At 55.2% G+C, this 18,202-nt stretch overlaps 1 protein-coding gene across 4 annotated transcripts; it reads right to left on the bottom strand.

The window, feature by feature from the left end:
* Positions 1 to 1,014: 1,014 nt before the first annotated feature.
* Klf15 (KLF transcription factor 15) lies at positions 1,015 to 14,743 on the bottom strand. 4 transcript variants are annotated; one of them, XM_076567323.1, is made up of 3 exons: positions 14,496 to 14,743; positions 8,849 to 9,952; positions 1,015 to 2,115 (listed from the first exon to the last, which is right to left on the bottom strand). In XM_076567323.1, the coding sequence occupies exons 2-3, from the start codon at positions 9,925 to 9,927 to the stop codon at positions 1,947 to 1,949; spliced, it is 1,248 nt and encodes a 415-aa protein (XP_076423438.1). In that variant the 5' UTR covers positions 9,928 to 9,952; positions 14,496 to 14,743; the 3' UTR covers positions 1,015 to 1,946. The 4 variants fall into 4 exon arrangements, with proteins under 4 accessions (XP_076423438.1, XP_042129570.1, XP_042129569.2 ...); XM_042273636.2 differs by lacking the exon at positions 14,496 to 14,743 and adding an exon at positions 13,590 to 13,746; XM_042273635.2 differs by lacking the exon at positions 14,496 to 14,743 and adding an exon at positions 13,272 to 13,730.
* Positions 14,744 to 18,202: the final 3,459 nt, after the last annotated feature.

Below are 18,202 nucleotides of genomic sequence, written 5' to 3'. Positions count from 1 at the left end.
TTCTCAGTGCCACCGACATGACCCCCAAACAGACCTCCTTTGTCCATCCAGTGTCGCTTGTGTCTGTGGCTGCCTTGATTGTTTAGGATGAAGAGAAATGACACTAATACGGCCGGAAGTCAATGTCTCACTTCCGTGGGGCCTGTTTGTCCTCAGAAGGTATATGTGGTTACAGGCAAAGGGCAGAGGTCACAAGCTGGTCAGATGGAATGTCCATCTACTAATTATTGGTCACACATGAATGCCCAATGACTGCCAGCTCCCACTGGACAGAACAGATTAGCGGGCCCACCCAAGCCAGCCTCCACATTCTGACAGCTTCACACCACATGGTATAGGAATCTCTCCGCTGGAAACCTACCTGCCAGCTGCCTCTGAGAGGCTCCTGGGAAACCCTCGCCCAGTTAGCACCCAGCTATTTTAGTGGGGTCAATAGGAAAGGGCCACTTCTAGAAGGTTCTCACCTTACACTGTGCATAGGTAAACCAGGGAGGTCTGTCTACTGTGCACCTTACAGCAGCTGAGCCGGCTAGTCCCCATCAGACCAGGTCAGAACTCCCTGGGGGCAATCCCTGCAAAGCCCACGGCTTCTCTCTGTTGTCCGCTCCCAGTGATCCTAGAGCCCAGGCTGCAGAGGATGTGTGCCTGGACCAAACCTGAGAGTAGAACCCGATGGTAGAAACCCCAATCGTCCTGGGCGGGGTGCTGGGCAGGCAGAGGAAGTCCCAAGTCCATGCCCTGCCTGGAGAAGATTCCTAAGATGTCAAAGTCACCACGCAGGGAGGAAACAGGCCAGCCACCTTCCTAGGGAGGGCTGAAAGAATGGACGGCTGACCTGCACCCAGAAAGCACCCAGCAAGGGTCTCAAATGGCAGTGACTAGCTGGCATGAGACACTCTCCACAGGTGACATCAGAACATAGCCGAAGAGAGGAAGGTCCACGGAGGGACCTGGAAGGAACAGAGCCCCAGAATCACCCCCATGTCCCAGGCCAGGAACCAAAGAACGGTTGAGTTCTTTTTTTCTCTTTTTATTGGCAAAGTAAATATATTTTTATGAAGGACCAAAGAAAATATACATAATTGTAACATATGTACACCAACTTTATAGAATTTTTTAATTTCAAATTTACACAAATGTCAACGTGTTATTAAAAGATATTTTATGTAGATGCGTACCTATGTACAGTTTATTTACATACATTCATAGGATGTGAAATAGACCTGTCAAAACAAGCTAGTCCAATTGGTACTAATTTCTAGACCTGATGAGGAATGCAAATCTAAGTCAGACTGGGAGGCGGCGTTAGCTAGTTGCTTTGCATCCACCGGGCCTGTTCCTGTCTCCTCCCACCACAACCGGGAGGTTGATGTCGTCGGGAGGAGGCTGAGCCAGGCTGGGTACATATGGATATGGCTCCATTTGTCTTGCATTTAAGCACATGCATGATGGCCTAGGACGAGGGTGGCCATCCTCCTGGACCCTCAAAGGCCTCTTGCATCTGGCACGGTCCTCACGCCACAGTGCAGCCCTACACTTTTGACCTACTTCATTTTCCCCAGCATGGCTCCCTCTGGGAACTGTTTCGACAGACACAACCAAAACACTTCTTCCCCAGCAATAACGTTGGCTTTGGCCCAGGTAGGGAGCCCAATGGGAGAAGGGTAAGGGCCCCCCAAACAACCCTTCCAGCTGGCAGGAAGGCACAAAGGCACAAGGGCGCAGGCCTGCCTGGGCCACCTGGGCCACCAGGGGAACCAGCCCCCAGGGACCTTTGGGGACTCTAGGTCCTCCCCGGAAAGGCAGCCATGGCGGCTCTGGGTCACACCTCCTAAGATTCAGAAGGGGGGCTGGTAACATCGTCCCATCCTTCTGAAGGAGGCAATAAGTTATTGCATCTAAAAACCAAGCGTGGGGCTGGGGGGCGGGTGGGGTGGCTGCCGCACTCAGTTGACGGCGCGCACCGCACGGCTGCTCCGTGGGAAGCGATGCACCTTGATGTGTTTGGAGAGGTGGTCACTCCGCGCGAACTTCTTCTCACACACCGGACACTGGTATGGCTTCACCCCCGAGTGAGATCGCCGGTGCCGTGACAGCTCATCTGAGCGCGAAAACCTACGGGACACGGCGGTCAGCCAGGCCAGCGTGGGCACTGCCACTGTGAGTGATCTCAAAGCCAGTGCCACAGTCTCCCCAGTCCCAGGCGGAGGTGCAGTTGGGGGCGCAGAGGGCCAGGCTAAGCCAGGCTGGATCTTAAGCACTTAGACCACATCTGTAGCCACCCAATGAGTTCCTGGCAAGCCCCTGAGACCTCCCAGAGGGCAAGAGTCAAGGACCACAAGGCACACAGGTTTGCTCTCCTGGCCAGGGCCTGCCTCCCACGGTAGCTGGCTACTGTTCTCCATGGGAACGGACCTAAGGCTGCTAGTCACCTGGGCCTCACTTCCCCACACAGTCATTCAGTTGCCAAGTCCCTGGGCATCGGATTGTTCCTGTACTGGCAACAGCAGGTCAGCAGTGTCCACTGGCCTCACTTTCCCCTGGAAGTGGGGGCCACAAAGATATCGCTGAAGGGTCCGGGAAGACCAGCCAGAGGTGACAGGCCCCTCAGACCACAGGAGTGCCTGGTGCCTCTGCTTCTGCTGTAACTGGAAAGAAGGACCTCAGACTTGTGCCTGCTCCGCTCCGGCAACCATCTGCTCTGGACATGGGGCCTTCTGGAAAAACCTCTATATATGCCTGCATGGTATGTCTAAGCATTTCAATGTCTTCCTAGAACATCCCCCACCACCAACACCCTCAGTCACTGCAGGCCCAGGAACAGACATCCACGGGACAGACAGGAACCAGAGCCAGGCCAAGATGCTGCTTGTCAATAACTTCAGGGACCTGAGGCTCCCTCCATTTGGCTCCTGCGTTAGCAACAGGACCCCAGAACCTCACTACCCGACCACTCCATACCGCACCTATTCAGACTTTTTCTCCATCCTTCTTGCCACAAGACACTTGCGTTCTCTACCCTCTCCTCTCCTTGTTCTCAGCCCTCAGAGTTTAGCCCAAATGTCACCTCCTCGGGGGCCTCTACTGTCCACTGAATTGTCTCACAGCACTGTCCACCATCTGATTATCTTTCCTCTGGTGAGCATTGGGGAATCAAAGCTTGGACATGCTAGACAAGTGTTCCACCGCTGAGCCTACATCCTCAGCCCCATGGCACTTTCTAAGTCACTTTCAACATCTTGATGATGCTCAGCGGTCCCTAGACAATGTTAGCTCCAGGAAGGAGAGCACACTCCCTGTTCTCTGTGCCCAGGAGGTGCACTTAAATGGGGGGGGGGCTCAGCAGGCACCCCAGGATGAAAAAGGACTGTCACACACTGACCACTGCATATACTCCCAGGAACACACAGGAGCCCCAGGCCTGGCACCCCATTTCTAGATAGGGGCCACTGGGTGAGGCAGATTAGGTGGACAGCCAAGTCCATCAGACTCAGATGCCTAGGGCTGTGGCCATCTTGGCTCAGATTCTGCACTAGGCTACCCTGACTTCAGCCTGGGAAACAGGAGGACTAGTGGTACAGACAACGGGCAGGGCTCATGACACCGAGGACCTCAAAGCCCTGTGCTTTGGGCAGTGCAGGACCTGCTACTGTGCAAGCTGCTGAGCAAGCTGCTGCCCTGCAACCATGTCCCAGTGGGCCTGGTGCAGGGATGTATCTCAAAGGACCATCCAACTAGATGGAACTCACAGTGACGTGAACGGAGACAGATCACCTGAGGCTGGAACAAAGCCTCCTCCCCTGGCCTGTCTGTTCTTGTCTCTCCGCTTTCTCTTCCTGGCTTGGTGGTGCTGTTACCAGGACACGATACCATAGTTATGTGCCCTCGGCAGGCGTTGGGCCCAGAGCCTCGCAAGGAAGAACAGGTTTGACAGTCCCTATCCCACTGGTCCTGAGCATCCCGGAGCTGTTTCCTCCCTTACTTCCTGCCTGTCTTCCAGGGAACAGGCTATTTGACACCCTGAGAGGGACAGGCAGCTGCAGGGCAGCCGGGCCAGAGAACAAGCTGTCCTCATTCCAGAGCCCCGATCTGCCGCCACAGCCTTCTGGTACCTGACGGGACTGTCCTGGGAACTGAGCTGAAGATGACCCCTGCCTCACTGGGTCACATCCTCTGATAAAGGAGAAGCCTGGGGCAGCAATGGAGCAAGAGATAAGAGATCTCAGCTGGGCAGGACACAGCCTTGGGATTGGTCTGGGCAGGACATTGCCAAGCCCTGTTAAACCTCGGTTCCCCTACCTTGGGACGGCATCCACAACAGACCTATCTCAGGGGACCATGACAGACAATGGGTCTTGTTTAAGGGCTGTGGGCTCCTACTGCACACAAGGAGCAGAGCACAGGACCTTCCCGGTGCATGGCAGAGGCCTGGTGCCTGGCATCTGTGGGGGCAGGTTCATAACTCTCGATGTCGGGTCACGGGGCAGAAGACGCACAGGGGCCATCATGAATGCCAGCATGAGAACTGTGTGAGACACCAGTTGCCATCTGCCAGAAAGCCATTGTCAACAGTCAGAGCTCAGAAGCTGTAGCCCCTAAGGCTGTGTGTGCTGTGTGCAACCTGCTGGTGATCCACGGGGCATCTGCAACCCCAAGGCCAGAGGAGACATCCCTGCACATGGGCAGCAGTGATGAGGGCTGAGAGAGCTGGCCTGAAACCAGACCACTGAGTTCGAATCCTGTACCCACCTCCTCCGACACTCAGTGGCTTTGGACTCCACTGTCCCCCTCCTGGGCCTCCTGTGTCCACCGTGGATACCGGCAGTGCGTAACACACGAGCTGCTGATAGCTATTAATATTCACTTTAGCCATGGCCCAGTGAGATTCTTTCTGGAAGGAGCGGCTTGGCCACTCTGGAACAGGATGTTCCACTGTAGGGAACAAAGGAGGCCTGTGTCTGCTAGCGAGGAGAGGAAACTTCTAGGAAGGCGGCAGACAGCCACTTCCCAGATGGCCACACCAGAAGAGGCAGGCTGGCCTTAGTCCCTCCTGCATGCAAAGCCGTGTCCCAACAGGGAATCCTGAGCGCACAAAAGCAGAAGGCAGTGGGTTTGGGACAGGGACAGGTGCCACCTCGGCTGTGGGGCAGTGCCCTGAGCTGAGGGGGGGTGGGGGCAGGGGCAGGGGCAGGGGCAGGTTTAGGAACTCAGGGCCCAGTGGCAGCACCAGAGCCAGATGGGAAGTATAGAACACACTGGAGCAGCCAGGCCCAGGTGCAGGTGGAGGGGGCGCCTCTCTTCAGTACAGGCTCTCCCCCGGGAGGTGTGCGAGAGTGTGGAGAAGCACTCTGAGTCTAAGGTGGGGGAGAGAGAAAACAGCCCTTCAATTCCTGCCTCTGCCACTTTTTTTTCCCCCTTTCTTTTTCCTGAGACAGAACTTCTCTGTGTAATAGTCCTGGCTGTCCTGGAACTTAACCCTGTAGACCAGGCTAGCCTTGAACTCAGAGCTCCTCCTGCCTCTGCCTCCCGAGTGCTGGGCAACTCTGCAACTTATAAGCTGTGTGATCACAGAGAATGTGCAGAACAGCTCCGTGACACTGCTTCCTCCTCTGGGCCCACCTGCAGTCTCCGTCTCCTTTAAGAGTTAAAGAAACGATCGTGCAGCATGCCCAGAGCGGTGCCGCATCAGGGCACTGACCACTGTGCTTGCCGCTGCTCTCTCCTTTCCCACAGCCAGGAGCACCACAGAAGAGCACAGCCCGGGGCTGAGCGTGGGGCCCATTTGGTAAAGCGCTTACTGTGCAACTATGAGGACCTAAGTTCAGATCCCTGGCACTCACGTAAAAACTGGACATAGTAGGGTGTGCGGGGAGGGTAGAGACAGGCTGGGGCTCACCGGCCAGCCAGCTCAGACAATCCGTGAGCTCTCGGTTCAGTGAGAGACCCTGTCTCAAAAAGCAAGGTGGAGAACTACCGAGGAAGACACAAAACAAGCACCTCTGACCTTCATGTGCACACACACACACACACACACACACACACACACACATTCACTCATGAAAAAGCACAGCATACACTATGGCCACCTCCAAACCTGGCTGTACTGCTGGAGAATCAGAGTGGGGTGTGGCACCCATGGGGATGCACCCCAAACCCCAAACCATACACTAGCTACCTCCTTCTGACAGATGATTACTGTGTACCTCGATTTCCCTCTGTAGAATGTGGGTCACTGCATATGCTTGTGGAGCCGTTGTGAGGACTCAATGAGCTAATGCGTGTGTTGGGGTTCACAGCAAAGGCTGGGCATCCTTGGGCCCATGGGGATGGTAAGGGAGACAGAGGGGAGGGTGGCATGGCTGAACTTGCTGGAGAAGGGGTAAAGGCCAGAGAGCACACTGGGGAAGCTGTGGGCCACAGCAAGAAGGCTGGACTGGAATTCAAATACCCCAAAGTGTTCTCTGAAGGCCAGGTCAGTTTCAGGGAGCCATGAGCTCCTGCAGAAGGGCATACACAAGTGAGGGGTTGGTGGGGACTCTCCAGAGCCTGGAACCATCCCAGCACATGGTGATCTCTAAATGTGTCATGTTACTACAGCCATCATCATTGTCATCACACTCCATCCTGTCCAGATCCAGAGTGGGGGGGGGTCCACCCTCCACCTAACTGCAGCAAGGAGTTGCTTCCCACCCCACTACCCCTGGGTGGAAGACTGGCCACATGCACGGAACTTGTAAACCTCCTTGGCATAACCCCTAGGCTTCTGATCCCCAAGGGTATCCTGGGGATCCTACACACTCATACTACCAGCCCTTTCCTGAGGCAGATGCTGCACAGGGACCTTGGCAGGGACACCATGTCCCTAGTTTTGCTGAGCAGGCTCTGCCTGGGCAGTGAGGTCAGTGCAAGGCTCAGGGTCAGAGACAAGGCCCTTCCTTGGACCTCATGTTTCCTGGAACAGTGTGGTGGGCAATGGCCTGCCTTCTAGCCCTCATCCTTGACCACATCTTACAGCCTGCAGCCCCTGCCTGGCCTCTTCCCCTCGGGAGATGCCACTCAAATGGGCAGGACTAGTCTGGGTGAGCAAATAGCACTTGCTGGGGCAAGCAAGTCCATGGTGTCAGGACTGCTGGGTGAAGGCTGTACTCAGTGACTTGCCCGTGTGCAGTCCCTATGAGTGCCAACACCTGCCAGTGTCCCAGGCAGGACACCTTTGAGGTTCTTCTGCATAGACTGTGGGAAACTGATAGTTCATTATGAAAAGAGGGCACAGTGAGACCCCGACATTAGCTCTGGGCTCCAGGGAACAAAAAGGGCCAGACAGGAAATTGCAAGTCAATAGCAACCCCAGGGTGGGCTCAAGGCCCCTGTCCCACTGCCTCCTCCAAACAGGGTCCATTGCTCTCTCCTTCCTCAGTCAACACCCCCCGCCAGGTCTCTCCTAGGCTTCTCTTGCCCTACAACCCACAGCCCTGCACTGGGTCCACTCACTAAAGCATGTGGCTCAGAGAGGTGGAGACAGCAGATCTAGGGAGCCCAGTATCTGACCAGGTATGAGAAGACAGTGACGCCTTTTATGAAGGGCCTCCACAACCCAGAGAAAATTCCTTTTCTGGCCAATTTGGTGCTGGAAGGGAAGTACTGCCATTGTCACACACACACACACACACACACACACACTCACTCTCTCCGCCGCCCCCATGCTCAGTCTCAGCAGGCCAGCCCCTGCCCTGGGGCCAGCACCACTAACTCAGAACCAAAGGCTAGCTCAGAACTCCACCACCTCTGTGACCACCCCTGTGTGCCACCCCACACCAGGTACACGACACATATATCACACAATACACAGGCAGGCCCATACACCACAGGCTTTCATTGAGAAGGCTCTGTCGGCTCTGTGCACAGAGATGAGCCGTGAGCCTCACCTGACACACAAGACGACAAGATGGGATGGTGCTGCGGCCACACACCCTATCCACCAAGGCCAGAGCATCCTCCATCTGGCTGTAGCACCCTGAGCATGTATGTGAGCTTCTGCAGGCCACCAGCTCCCTGAAGACAACGGGCATCACCTAGGGCTAGGACAGGGTGACACCAGGATTCCATGGTCCCTGGCATCACATCTGAGCAGTCTGGATGAGGCTCTTTGCCCTGGAGAGCTGGACCCCCTGTTGTATGGAGCAGAAGTCTAAAGGATTCTGCCACCTTTGACCCCATATGGTAGCCATCTGTCCTTCCTTTTGGCTGCTCTCTATGACATCTCAAACACACCTCCAGGTCCCCAGGGAAGAAACAAGGCAAAGCTCAGCCCACACCAGTGAGCAATGCTCATCCCCTGCCTGGAGGAAGTACACTTTTCTAGTTCATGTCTCGGGCTCACATTCCACTCACAGAGTACTGTGGCATGGGTGGTCCTTGGCCAGTCAGAGCTTCCATGTGCCTGACCAGAAATGTCATGGGTGTGATGGTGGTACTTACCCCAAGGGTGCTGTGAGACCTGAATGGGTCTCTGGCCTGTATGCCACCAAACTCAGCTGAGCTTCCTTCTGCTTCAGCCCAGCCCTTCATCTTCCATCCCAGCCTGAGAGACCCCCACACAGCATAAGCCCAAGCAAGACTTACCTGGTCTTTAAAGACACCGGAGGCCAGGTGGCTTCCGGCTTTAGTCACCACTGAGTGGGACAAGGAAGTCTCCAACAACCGGGTCAGCTCTGACTCTGCCCCTTGCCCATCCCTTGCTCCCTTCCTAATCCACCTTATCTAATGGAGAAAGGGGCCTCGGCAACACACCCAAGTGAGCAGAGATGCGCCTACTAGCTTGTCGCCCAGCCTGTCCATGGATACTGACCTCCAGCCGCAGCCTGGCCAGGTGCAGGCGAAGGGCTTCTCGCCTGTGTGCCTGCGCAGGTGGGCCTTGAGATGGCTGCTCTTGGTGTACATCTTGCTGCAGCCGGGGAAAGTGCATTTGTGCATTTTGAGAAGTTCTGCTGCAGGGTTCTTGGGGAACTTCTGGCCCACAAGGAGGCCAGCAGGGCCGGGCCCTAGGGATCCCGAACCAATAGGTTTGGCAGCGATGGGCACAGGTGCGATGCGCACGAACTTGGAGGGCAGGTTCAAGTTGGAGGATGGTACCACTTGAGGCAGGAGTGCAAAGGTCTGGCCCTGGATGTTGACCAGGAGCTGGGCGACCTTGACGCTCTCTGGGGCCTGCCCTGGGGAGGCTGGCCCCGCACCTGCCTCCTGTTTCACAGCAACGGGCTGGATCTGCAGCAGCACCGGCATGGGGCCATCACGTGCTGGCCCCTCACTAGCACTCTGGGCACCACCCCCGCTGGTGCCGCCTGGTGGTGGGGTACAGCGCTCTCTCCCACCAGACTCTGGATGGAGGTGGCTCCGGTGCGACCCGGCGGAGAGCTGGCCACAGGCCTCCAGGTCCCTGCTGCAGCTCTCTGGAGCCTCCTTGACCTCAGCCTCCATGTTCTCTTCCAAGAATTCTTCAATCTCCTCCAGGGTAGGCTGGAAAGGCCTGGGGACGTCATCAGGGTCTCCCGACAGGAATTCAGGGAAGCAGAAATGTTCCCCCTTCACAGGCACAGAGGCTCTCCTCCATGATGCCCAGGTTACAGGGCCACTGCTATCTCCAACACCTCCACTGCCACCACCACTGCCCAGCGTGGCCTGGGACAGGAGGAAATCCAAGATGCTGTCCTGGGCCTCGGGGCCTGGACCTGCGCTGTAGCAGGAACAGAAGGCTTGCGAGTCAGGGCTGGCACAAGAGCAGGGGCTGGAGACGTCGCTGTCATCCTCAGAGATGGGAGAGGGCAACATGTGGTACGGCCGCCGGCTGGCCAGCCTGTCACCCAGGTACCCCACTGGGCATTTTGGTGACGAGAAGGTCTCGTCCACCGGAAGCAAGTGGTCCACCATGCTGGCTTGGCCGAGCCTGTGGTGGCTGAAAGGAGAACAAGGAGGGGGGGGTCTGGTTAGAAGGACCGCATGCTCACCAGAGCCTTGCAGCCCTACCCTCAGCTGCCTGCCGAAGGCCTCCTGTGGCCCAATGTCCAGACCCTGCTTCCATCCCAAGGGAGAATGGGGCCGGCGAGCGTGTTTTCAGAAATTGCATCACCCCTGTTTGCAAAAGAGCCCTCTCCAGGCCCGTTGCACAACCCAGGGGCACTTCTGGTTTCAAACATTTTCCAGAATGATCCTGGAAAAGAATAAGACAAGGAATGCTCTTGTCTGTGAACAGCTGAGTCCCAGGAGGAGAGGAGGAGGCCAGGGCAGGGAGGCCCTGCAAGTGGTAGGACCCTACGCTCTGCTCCCTACCTGGAGTCGGGGGGGTTGGGGTGGGAAGGAAAACGGCCATTTGCACTCTGAGCCCATGCTCCTGGGGCTTCTGTAGGATTGCCAGATTGAGCAAATAAAAACACAGGCTGCTTGTTAGATGTTCACTTCAGATTTTCAAAAAACGAACTTCTGTGAATGCAAGCACAGTGTTCCCAGAACTGGATGGGACACACGTTTATCTGAGCTGCCTGAGCTTTAGCCTGGTGGTTATAGTTGTCAGGGGAAAAAAAGTCAAAGGCTATGAAGTGCCTGCCCGCCTGCCTTCATTGTGTTTGCCCAAGGACTTCCAATCTAGTTCCCAGACTGTCCAGAGCCCACTTTTCTCCTCCATGACCAAGAGAGGAAACACACATTTGAGCAGAGCACTCCCTCCATGGCGCCCAACACTTTCCCACCATGATGGACGAGGCCCAACCCTTGTTGGCCATGAGGCCACAGAAGGCCTGAGAGCCCAGCCCGTGGGTAACTTCCTGGGACCTCGCAACCTTTGGGCAGGATGAGGGGGTGACACTTGCCCTTGGCCAGTGTATGGGAACGGAGCCTCCTGTCCTGCCCCAGACCCCAGCTCTCCTGTCTGGGGCACTCACCGACTTGGGGAAGCTCAGCAGATGTCTGTGTCCCCTCTTGGCAGCACACTCTGCCCTGGCCCCAGCACTCAGCACCACACCAGGTACCCGAGAAGGGCTCAGAGAGTGCGGGTAGGAAGGAGAAAGGAGAAAGCTGTGTCCTCTGAAGCAACACCCCATGCTAGGTCTGGTGTCCAAGGAGAGTCAACAGTATCTGGCTGTGATGGGGCCACCTCTCTGGACCTTTGTCCCCGCCCTGTGACCATGGCCGGCTGTGTGATCATCAAGACTAGCGAAGAATGCTCAGAGCCATAGAGTACAGAGTCTCTGTACCCACATCCTGTCCATCTGTCTCCAGGTCCACGCCACATCCCGGCACCTGGTACTGCCCAGCAGCCAGGAGGCCAGAGTCATTTTGCTCTCCCGTGCCTCAGTTTCCCCAATTGTTCTATGCCTCAGTGCCCTCTAAGTTTCTCTCTTGCTCCAGGGAATCGAGGCAAGATCTGAGCCCAAGAGCAGTCTTACCAGGAGGCCATCTGGGTTTAAACACGAAGCTGAGGATTTAAAACTGGGAGTGTGCTTTAAAAACACACTCTTTACTAAAGCAGGTGCTGGGAAGGAATGAAGTGACAGACGATGTGAAGGGCAAAGGAGCTGGGCACACACCTTGTCTGCAGCTATCAGCTGCGTGACCTCAGGCACAACGTCTCGGTGCACATCTGGGTGCCGCCAGTGTGACCTGGCGCCTAGGCCACGCACACACCCAAAGAGCTCATGTGTACTGAGCACTTCTTAGGGTTTGAATAGTCAAGCAAATTCACATGGTGTCCCAGGACCTAGAATAGGACCACCTAAAACCTCCTGAAATGAAACTACAACACTGAGCCCTCACACTGTTTTCAAGTGTGATGGTGGTCTCCAGGCTAGAAACCAAGGTCTGCTATAAAAATAAACAGTGGTGCTGGGTAGGCATAGTGGCTGATGCTTGTAATCTCAGCACCCGGGAGACAGCCAGGGGATCATGAGTTCAAGGGCAGCTCCGTGAGATCCCACTGGAACATGGAAGGGAGGCAAGAAAGAGAGAACAGGTACAAATGGATGATGGCAAAATGGAACTACACGGAAGAATCCCCACGCCCCATTAAAATGTGTCCAGGGCCCAGAGCACCCGAACCCTCCCCGCCCACCTGCTGCAACTACTCAGGCCTGGCCCACATGCTGCAACTACTCAGGCCTGGCTCACCTGCAAGAACAGAGCCCGGACCTCTTTGGAAGTCCTGACTCTCCTAGCATTCCAGGTGGGGAGCTCATTATTTAGATCTCAACTCAGAAGTCACTTTCCCTTGGGCAAATCACCCAGGATTGTATTCTTCACAGCAGGCACCACTGTGAGACCTGTCTATGCTTTGCGTCCTCACCAGAATACAAGCAGTTCTGACTTCAGTACAGGTCTAGATCTAGAGTCAAAAACAGCCCATGTCTTTGCTGAATGATTCCAAAATCCAGGAGTGGAGTGGCCCCAGCCAGTCAACGGGATCTTAAAACAGAACTGAGCAACCACGGGACACTGAGGCACAGAGGACCCAGGGCTGAAAGCCTGAGTGCCAGCGCTCAAGCCGGTCCTGAAAAACAGCAGCACGTGGCGCAGCCAGAGGCGCAGGCTGCGTGCAGGGGGAGGGGGCACCCGGTTCTGGGCACGGTCCCTGGCCGGCCGCTGGACTCCGCCCCCTCTCTTAGCCGGCCAGGCCTGCTGTTTATCCTCCCGGGGACACAGCGGCTGTAGGAACAACATGTAATTGATAACAAGCCGAGAGCCGGCCAAGGGCTAGCCATTGGGTCAGCGTGCAAATCACGGGGGTGGCGAATGGGGGCTGCTCTTCAAAATAAGAGTCCCCTCCCTGAGCAGTCCGAAGGCCCCAAAGTTTCGGCCATTCTCGCACCTGTAGTGTGGTGGGGGCTCCTCACGGTCGGGGGGGAAACATCTGAAGGATTCAAACATTTGGGATTTCACCTTCACATACCGTGGGAGAAAACAGCCCCTGTACCCTGCTGGCGAGAGGGTTTCCAAGAGGGGTGGCCTGCCCCGCTCCGCAGCTGCTACCCTCAGCCATCGCACGGGTAATGTTTGGTCAAAGGGGCCTGGGGACTCTGCGTGGGGAATCGGAGCATAAGCGCAGGAACGCTGCGGGTGCGCGCAAATGGGTGTGAGTTTGTGTCGTGTGATTGCGTGTGCGGGGCGCAGTGCAGCCGTGCGGGTGTCCGCCAGGTGCCCGCGCGTGGGTGCCCACCCGTGGGTGTGAAGTACGCGGGGAAGGAGGTGGGCCAGATTCCGATACACGGTTTCGGAGAGCACCTTACCTTCCGCCCAGTGCCCCCTCCGCGTCCCCTCTTAGGCCACTGCTGGTATGACCGACAGTAACCTCTCCACCCCTTGGTCGCCAGGCCCCGCCAGGCGCCGCCATATGGGAGCGCAGGTCCAGAAGTGCCATGGACGCGCGTGGGCTCCACGGGCAGGAGTTGCGCACATGGGGTTCGCCCTCCGCGGGCCCCGCGCTCTCACACGGGGGTTCCCGCATTCCTCGGGCCCCTGCGCGCCACTCGAACAGCGCGCGCCAGGGGACGGCCCCGATCTCCCGGGCGGACCCCAAGGGCCACGGTACCCCGAGCGTCTCCCACCTGGACTCGGCGTCGCCTGGCGCGGCCTCGCGCGTGCGGCCTGGCTCCGTATGCGGCCGCGCGTCCAGCGCTCCTGGCCGCAGCCCGCGCTCCCTGCGGCCGAGCTGGGCGCTCGCCGCTCGCCGCTCTCCGCGCTCTCCGACCGCTCACGTGACGCCGCGGGCGCCGCGAAGGCTCGCAGGAGGCTCGGCCTCGGGCGCGCGCCCCATTGGCTAGCGCCGCGCGTCACGCGCCCCGCCCCGCCCCGGCCGCGCCCTCCCGCTGCCCACGCGCTCCCGGGCCTCTGCGTGGACTCGCACTCCGTCCTCCGGTGCGCACGTGAGACGGGCCTAAGGACCCACGGAAAGCCCGCACAGTCCTGAAATGCAGTCCACGTGGGGGCTCCGTCGTCCCCGCAGCCCCCCTCCGCATCCCGATCAAGGCCGGATCTAGCAGGGACCGTGTCTAAAGGGACCATTTGTAAAAATATATCTGGTCTTTTCTCCAGCGGTCATGGTTACCCACAGGAATGCGCGCTCGCTGCGCTGCCCTCGGCTTCTGCGACTGACTGTCCGCGGAGGCTTGTGATAGTGAAAGCGCCTCCCCAAAGACTGCAGGGTGCTCCCGATCTGCAGAAGGAGTCCCAGACTTCAATCGCAAGCCATCCTGGGCTGCTTTTGCACCGGCTTAATGAGGAAAGTGAAGCCCTAGAAAACACGTGAGCGAGGGTGCTGGGTACCCTGCTGTGCCCTTTAACCCACACTATGCCTGGCTCCCCAGCCAGTGTGAAGAAACCCGCTGAAAGAGAGCATAAGCCTTCCAAGCCACACAGATAGGGGACCAGGCAAAGCTAGGTGTGTCTGCCCAGGGGGCTTCCTTACAGACACCTAGGACATCTGGACAGGCCTTCTTCGTGGCACTTCTTACCTGGCACTGGTAGGTGGCTAGCGGTTCCCCCTGCTTCTCCCAGCCGCCCGTCCGTGCTGGAGCCAGAATTTGTAGCTAGCGGGTCTGGGCCCCCATAATGAAGGATCTGGGGCCCTCCAGATCAGTGCCCAGGACCCACCAGTTCAACTGAGTCTTAGCCAGAGCACTTGAGGGAGCCTGTACTCGTCACAAGACAGTCATTAACTTTCTGATCTTAGACTAGGTACTCCCCGTGGCTGGGGCATTCCGCAGCCAGGGCTAGCAAGCAAAGCAGGTGGAGTTGGCTAGTCTGTAAAGTTGATTGATCCCATCTTGTCAGCACAGGGCAGGGTCAGGCTGGGCCAGCACACTTCTCCACAGCACTGCCTACGCTGGGCTCTGCATTCCTCACACTCTCTGCCCACTGTCTCGCACCCCCTAGGGAGAAGTGCAGCCAAAGGTCAGAAGCTCCACAGCAAAGGTGTAGCCGAGCAGCCTTGGCCCCAGAGAAGATGCCCCAGCTGTCCAGAAACCCATGACCAGCCTAGGGCATCCTGCCCAACCCCGAGTCAGATTAGGTCCCTTTGCTTCAGAACCTTCCGGAGGATCCCAATGCACTCCCAGGAAGTATGTATAACCCAAACTGTCTCGGTCTTCTTCAGTCTCTTTTGGGTCCCTTTCATTCCATCCCTGACCCCTTCTTGCTCATGTTACTCCCATCACATGGCCTCCATCTTAGCAGGCACAATTTCAGGACCTTTGCATACGCTGTTCCCTCTGCACTCAGCCTGGGTGTGCTCTTACATCAACACTCAACGTGGCTCGCTCCTTCAGGTTTTACTGAAGTGATACCTTCAAGGAGACCCTGCATTTGCCCTGCCTCTCCTTCCCCCTGTTTTCCTATCCAGTTAAACGGTCCTGGATACTTACTATCTTCTAATTTATTAAAAATTTCATTTTTTTTCCTGTGTGCTCTTGTCTCCTGCAGAGAATGTAAGCTGCAGAGACGGAGATTTCTATGTATTCAGAACCAGAGTTTTCATCCCCAGCACCATATAAAAGCCTGTAATTTCAGGACACAGGGAGCCAAGGCTGCCGGATTAGAATCGGTGAACTCCAGGTTCAGCGAGAGACCCTGCCTCAATGAATAAAGTGGAGAGAGCTGGAGAAAGACATCAAATGTCAGCTTCAGGCCTCTGTGTGCACACATACATATGTGATTTGTACCCCCTGCAACACATATACTCATACCACTCACACAGAGAGAGAGAGAGAGAGAGAGAGAGAGAGAGAGAGAGAGAGAGAGAGAGAGAGAGAGAATAAATTAAAGGTTTTGGGGACTTACCCTAAACTGGGAACAATTGGTCCTTGGGGAAATCAGAACAATTTTCTTGTAAGATACAAACAAACAAACAAAGACAAAAACAAAACCTTGCACAGAACCTTCCAGAGTTTCCAGAGTGTGCCCTCATGTTTACTGTGCTCCCTATCTGCTTCCTTCCACAGTGGGGCCTGGCAATCCATTCATCCTCAGACAGCAGTCAAGTCCCATGCCAGCTTTAGCTCCCACCCCGAGTCTAGATATCTCTCCATGTGCATCACAGTGCATGGCCAGGATCAGAGTCTGAATGCAAGGCATTCCTGTTGTTTGAGGGAAGAGAACGCAGGGATCCTGACCACCCAAAGGCCTCTGTGAGCTGCTGTACACTCTTTCCCTACCACCTAGACAGAAAAAACTCCCCAACTACAGCAGGAAGGACTTATTTACTTATTATTTTCCGAGTTGGAGCCTGACACCAGGGCCTCAGGCTTGCTAGACAAGCTCTCCCTGCTTGAAGGAAAAGAACCAGGCAGTAGGAACTCTTCACGGGAGACCTGGGTAGGGCAGAGTTCTCACAGCAGCAGAAACATCCCATGTGCCCTCCATTCAAAGAAATGCCTCATAGAAAAGGCCAGAGGGGGTGCCAAGCTGGTAGTCTCTAGGCGTCTGTTAAACTTTGAGAACAATCTTTTGGCATTGGAATGACTTATATTTTTGCAAATTTGCAGGGTTTTTGTTTTTTTGTTTGAAACAAGATATTGCTATGAATCCCAGGCTGGTCTTGGTAACCTCCTAGCTCAACCTCATTTTTAAAAGCTAAATTTAAAAAAAAAAAACATTATATATATTATGGGTTTTTGTTTGTTTTGTTTTGTTTTGTTTTGAGACAGGGCTTCTCTGTGTATCTTTGGAGCCTTTCCTGAAACTCACTCTGTAGCCCAGGCTGGCCTTGAACTCACAGAGATCCGCCTGCCTCTGCCTCCCAAGTGCTGGGATTAAAGGTGTGCACCACCACTGCCTGGCTTGATTTACTTCTATTTTGTGTGTATGATTGTTCTGTATGTGCACCAGAAGAGGGTGCCAGATCCCTGGAACTGAAGTTGCAGGTGGTTGTGAATCACCACATGGATGCTGGGAATCAAGCCCAGGTCCTCTGCAAGCACAACCTAAGCTTTTAAACTCTGAACCATTTCTCTGGCATCATGTATTTTAATTTTAAATACCCCTTTAATAGAAAAACTTACATTGCCTTTTAAAAGAAATAAAATGGGTATAAAGTATGTTATTTGAGTATCATATGACTTTGCCTGTAAAACTGCCTGGTATTGGGTCCTTTTGGGGATGTTGATATTTTTCTTACCAGATTTCACATATTTTATCAAGGTATATTTGATTTTAGATCCTTTTTTAAATTCCCACTTTAGAATTGCTACACTTTCCTCCCCTTAGTAATTACTATTGAATCTGGGGCATCACGCATTCAAGGTAAGTGCTCTACTACTGAGCCCCAGACTCAGAGGTATATCCTTTTAATAAGAAAACAGAAGTCTTTCTCCATGCCACGGGCATATTCTTCTATTATTTCCTTCTTTCCTGAGACATCTCCATGATTAGATCTCTCCTGTTCAGACCTCTACTCAAATGTCACTTGAGCCCATGACTTTCTTGGTCACCTGGTCTGAAACGGTGTCTGCACTGCTCTCTGGCCTTGGTTCATCTTATTTCATAGTTCTGGTTTTCTGGTTTTTTGTTTTGTTTTGTTTTGTTTTTTTACTTATACGTTATTGCCTATTTCTCCCACAAGCCCAGTGGTGGCGCACGCCTTTAATCCCAGCACTTGGGAGGCAGAGGCAGGCAGATCTCTGTGAGTTTGAGGCTAACCTGGTCTACAGAGTGAGTTCCAGGACAGGCTCCAAAGCTACACAGAAAAACCCTGTCTTAAAAAACAAAAAAGATCATGGATTTGGACTGGAGATAGAGTTCTTGCCTAACTTGTAGGGCCTGATTTTGAAGGACATATATCTTGGATTGACATTCTCCTGGTTAGCTTAACTTCAACTTCTCTCCCATGCACATGTCCCCAGATCCAGCTGCACCCCAGGACCTGCAGCCCTCCCTCCCTCCCTCCAGCTGCTGACCACGGGGCACCCATCCTGCTGGCTTCTCAGCTGGCTTCTTCCTGCAGAGGCAGACCTCTGGAGCAATGTAGGTGGGCTCAGCAAGAGTCCCATGGGGTGCTGGCCAGGGCTTGCCTTGCGTGGGATGCCTGCTTCTCAGGCAGCTCACTTCGTCACAGCATGAACAGGCATGAAGCTGCAAGTCCGGGGCAAGGTGTCACAGAGCAGGCGTCCCAAGACCTTCTTCCTTGGCTTGGAGACATAGCCCTCTTCCCGCCCAGTTCCTACAT

This window comes from Peromyscus maniculatus, chromosome 3, assembly GCF_049852395.1.
Source record: "Peromyscus maniculatus bairdii isolate BWxNUB_F1_BW_parent chromosome 3, HU_Pman_BW_mat_3.1, whole genome shotgun sequence".
NCBI lineage: Eukaryota > Metazoa > Chordata > Mammalia > Rodentia > Cricetidae > Peromyscus > Peromyscus maniculatus.
This window is presented reverse-complemented; position numbering and strand designations above follow the sequence as displayed.

Bases quoted from the DNA above. Each gene is read 5' to 3' on its own strand.
- Klf15 (XM_042273635.2), bottom strand. From the start codon at position 13,489: ATGCGGGAACCCCCGTGTGAGAGCGCGGGGCCCGCGGAGGGCGAACCC. The intron at 9,953-13,271 runs GTAAGGTGCTCT...TTCTCCTTTCAG, and splicing joins GAGGGGGCACTGGGCGGAAG to CCACCACAGGCTCGGCCAAG. The intron at 2,116-8,848 runs GTCAGTATCCAT...CGTGTCCCGTAG, and splicing joins TGGCCAGGCTGCGGCTGGAG to GTTTTCGCGCTCAGATGAGC.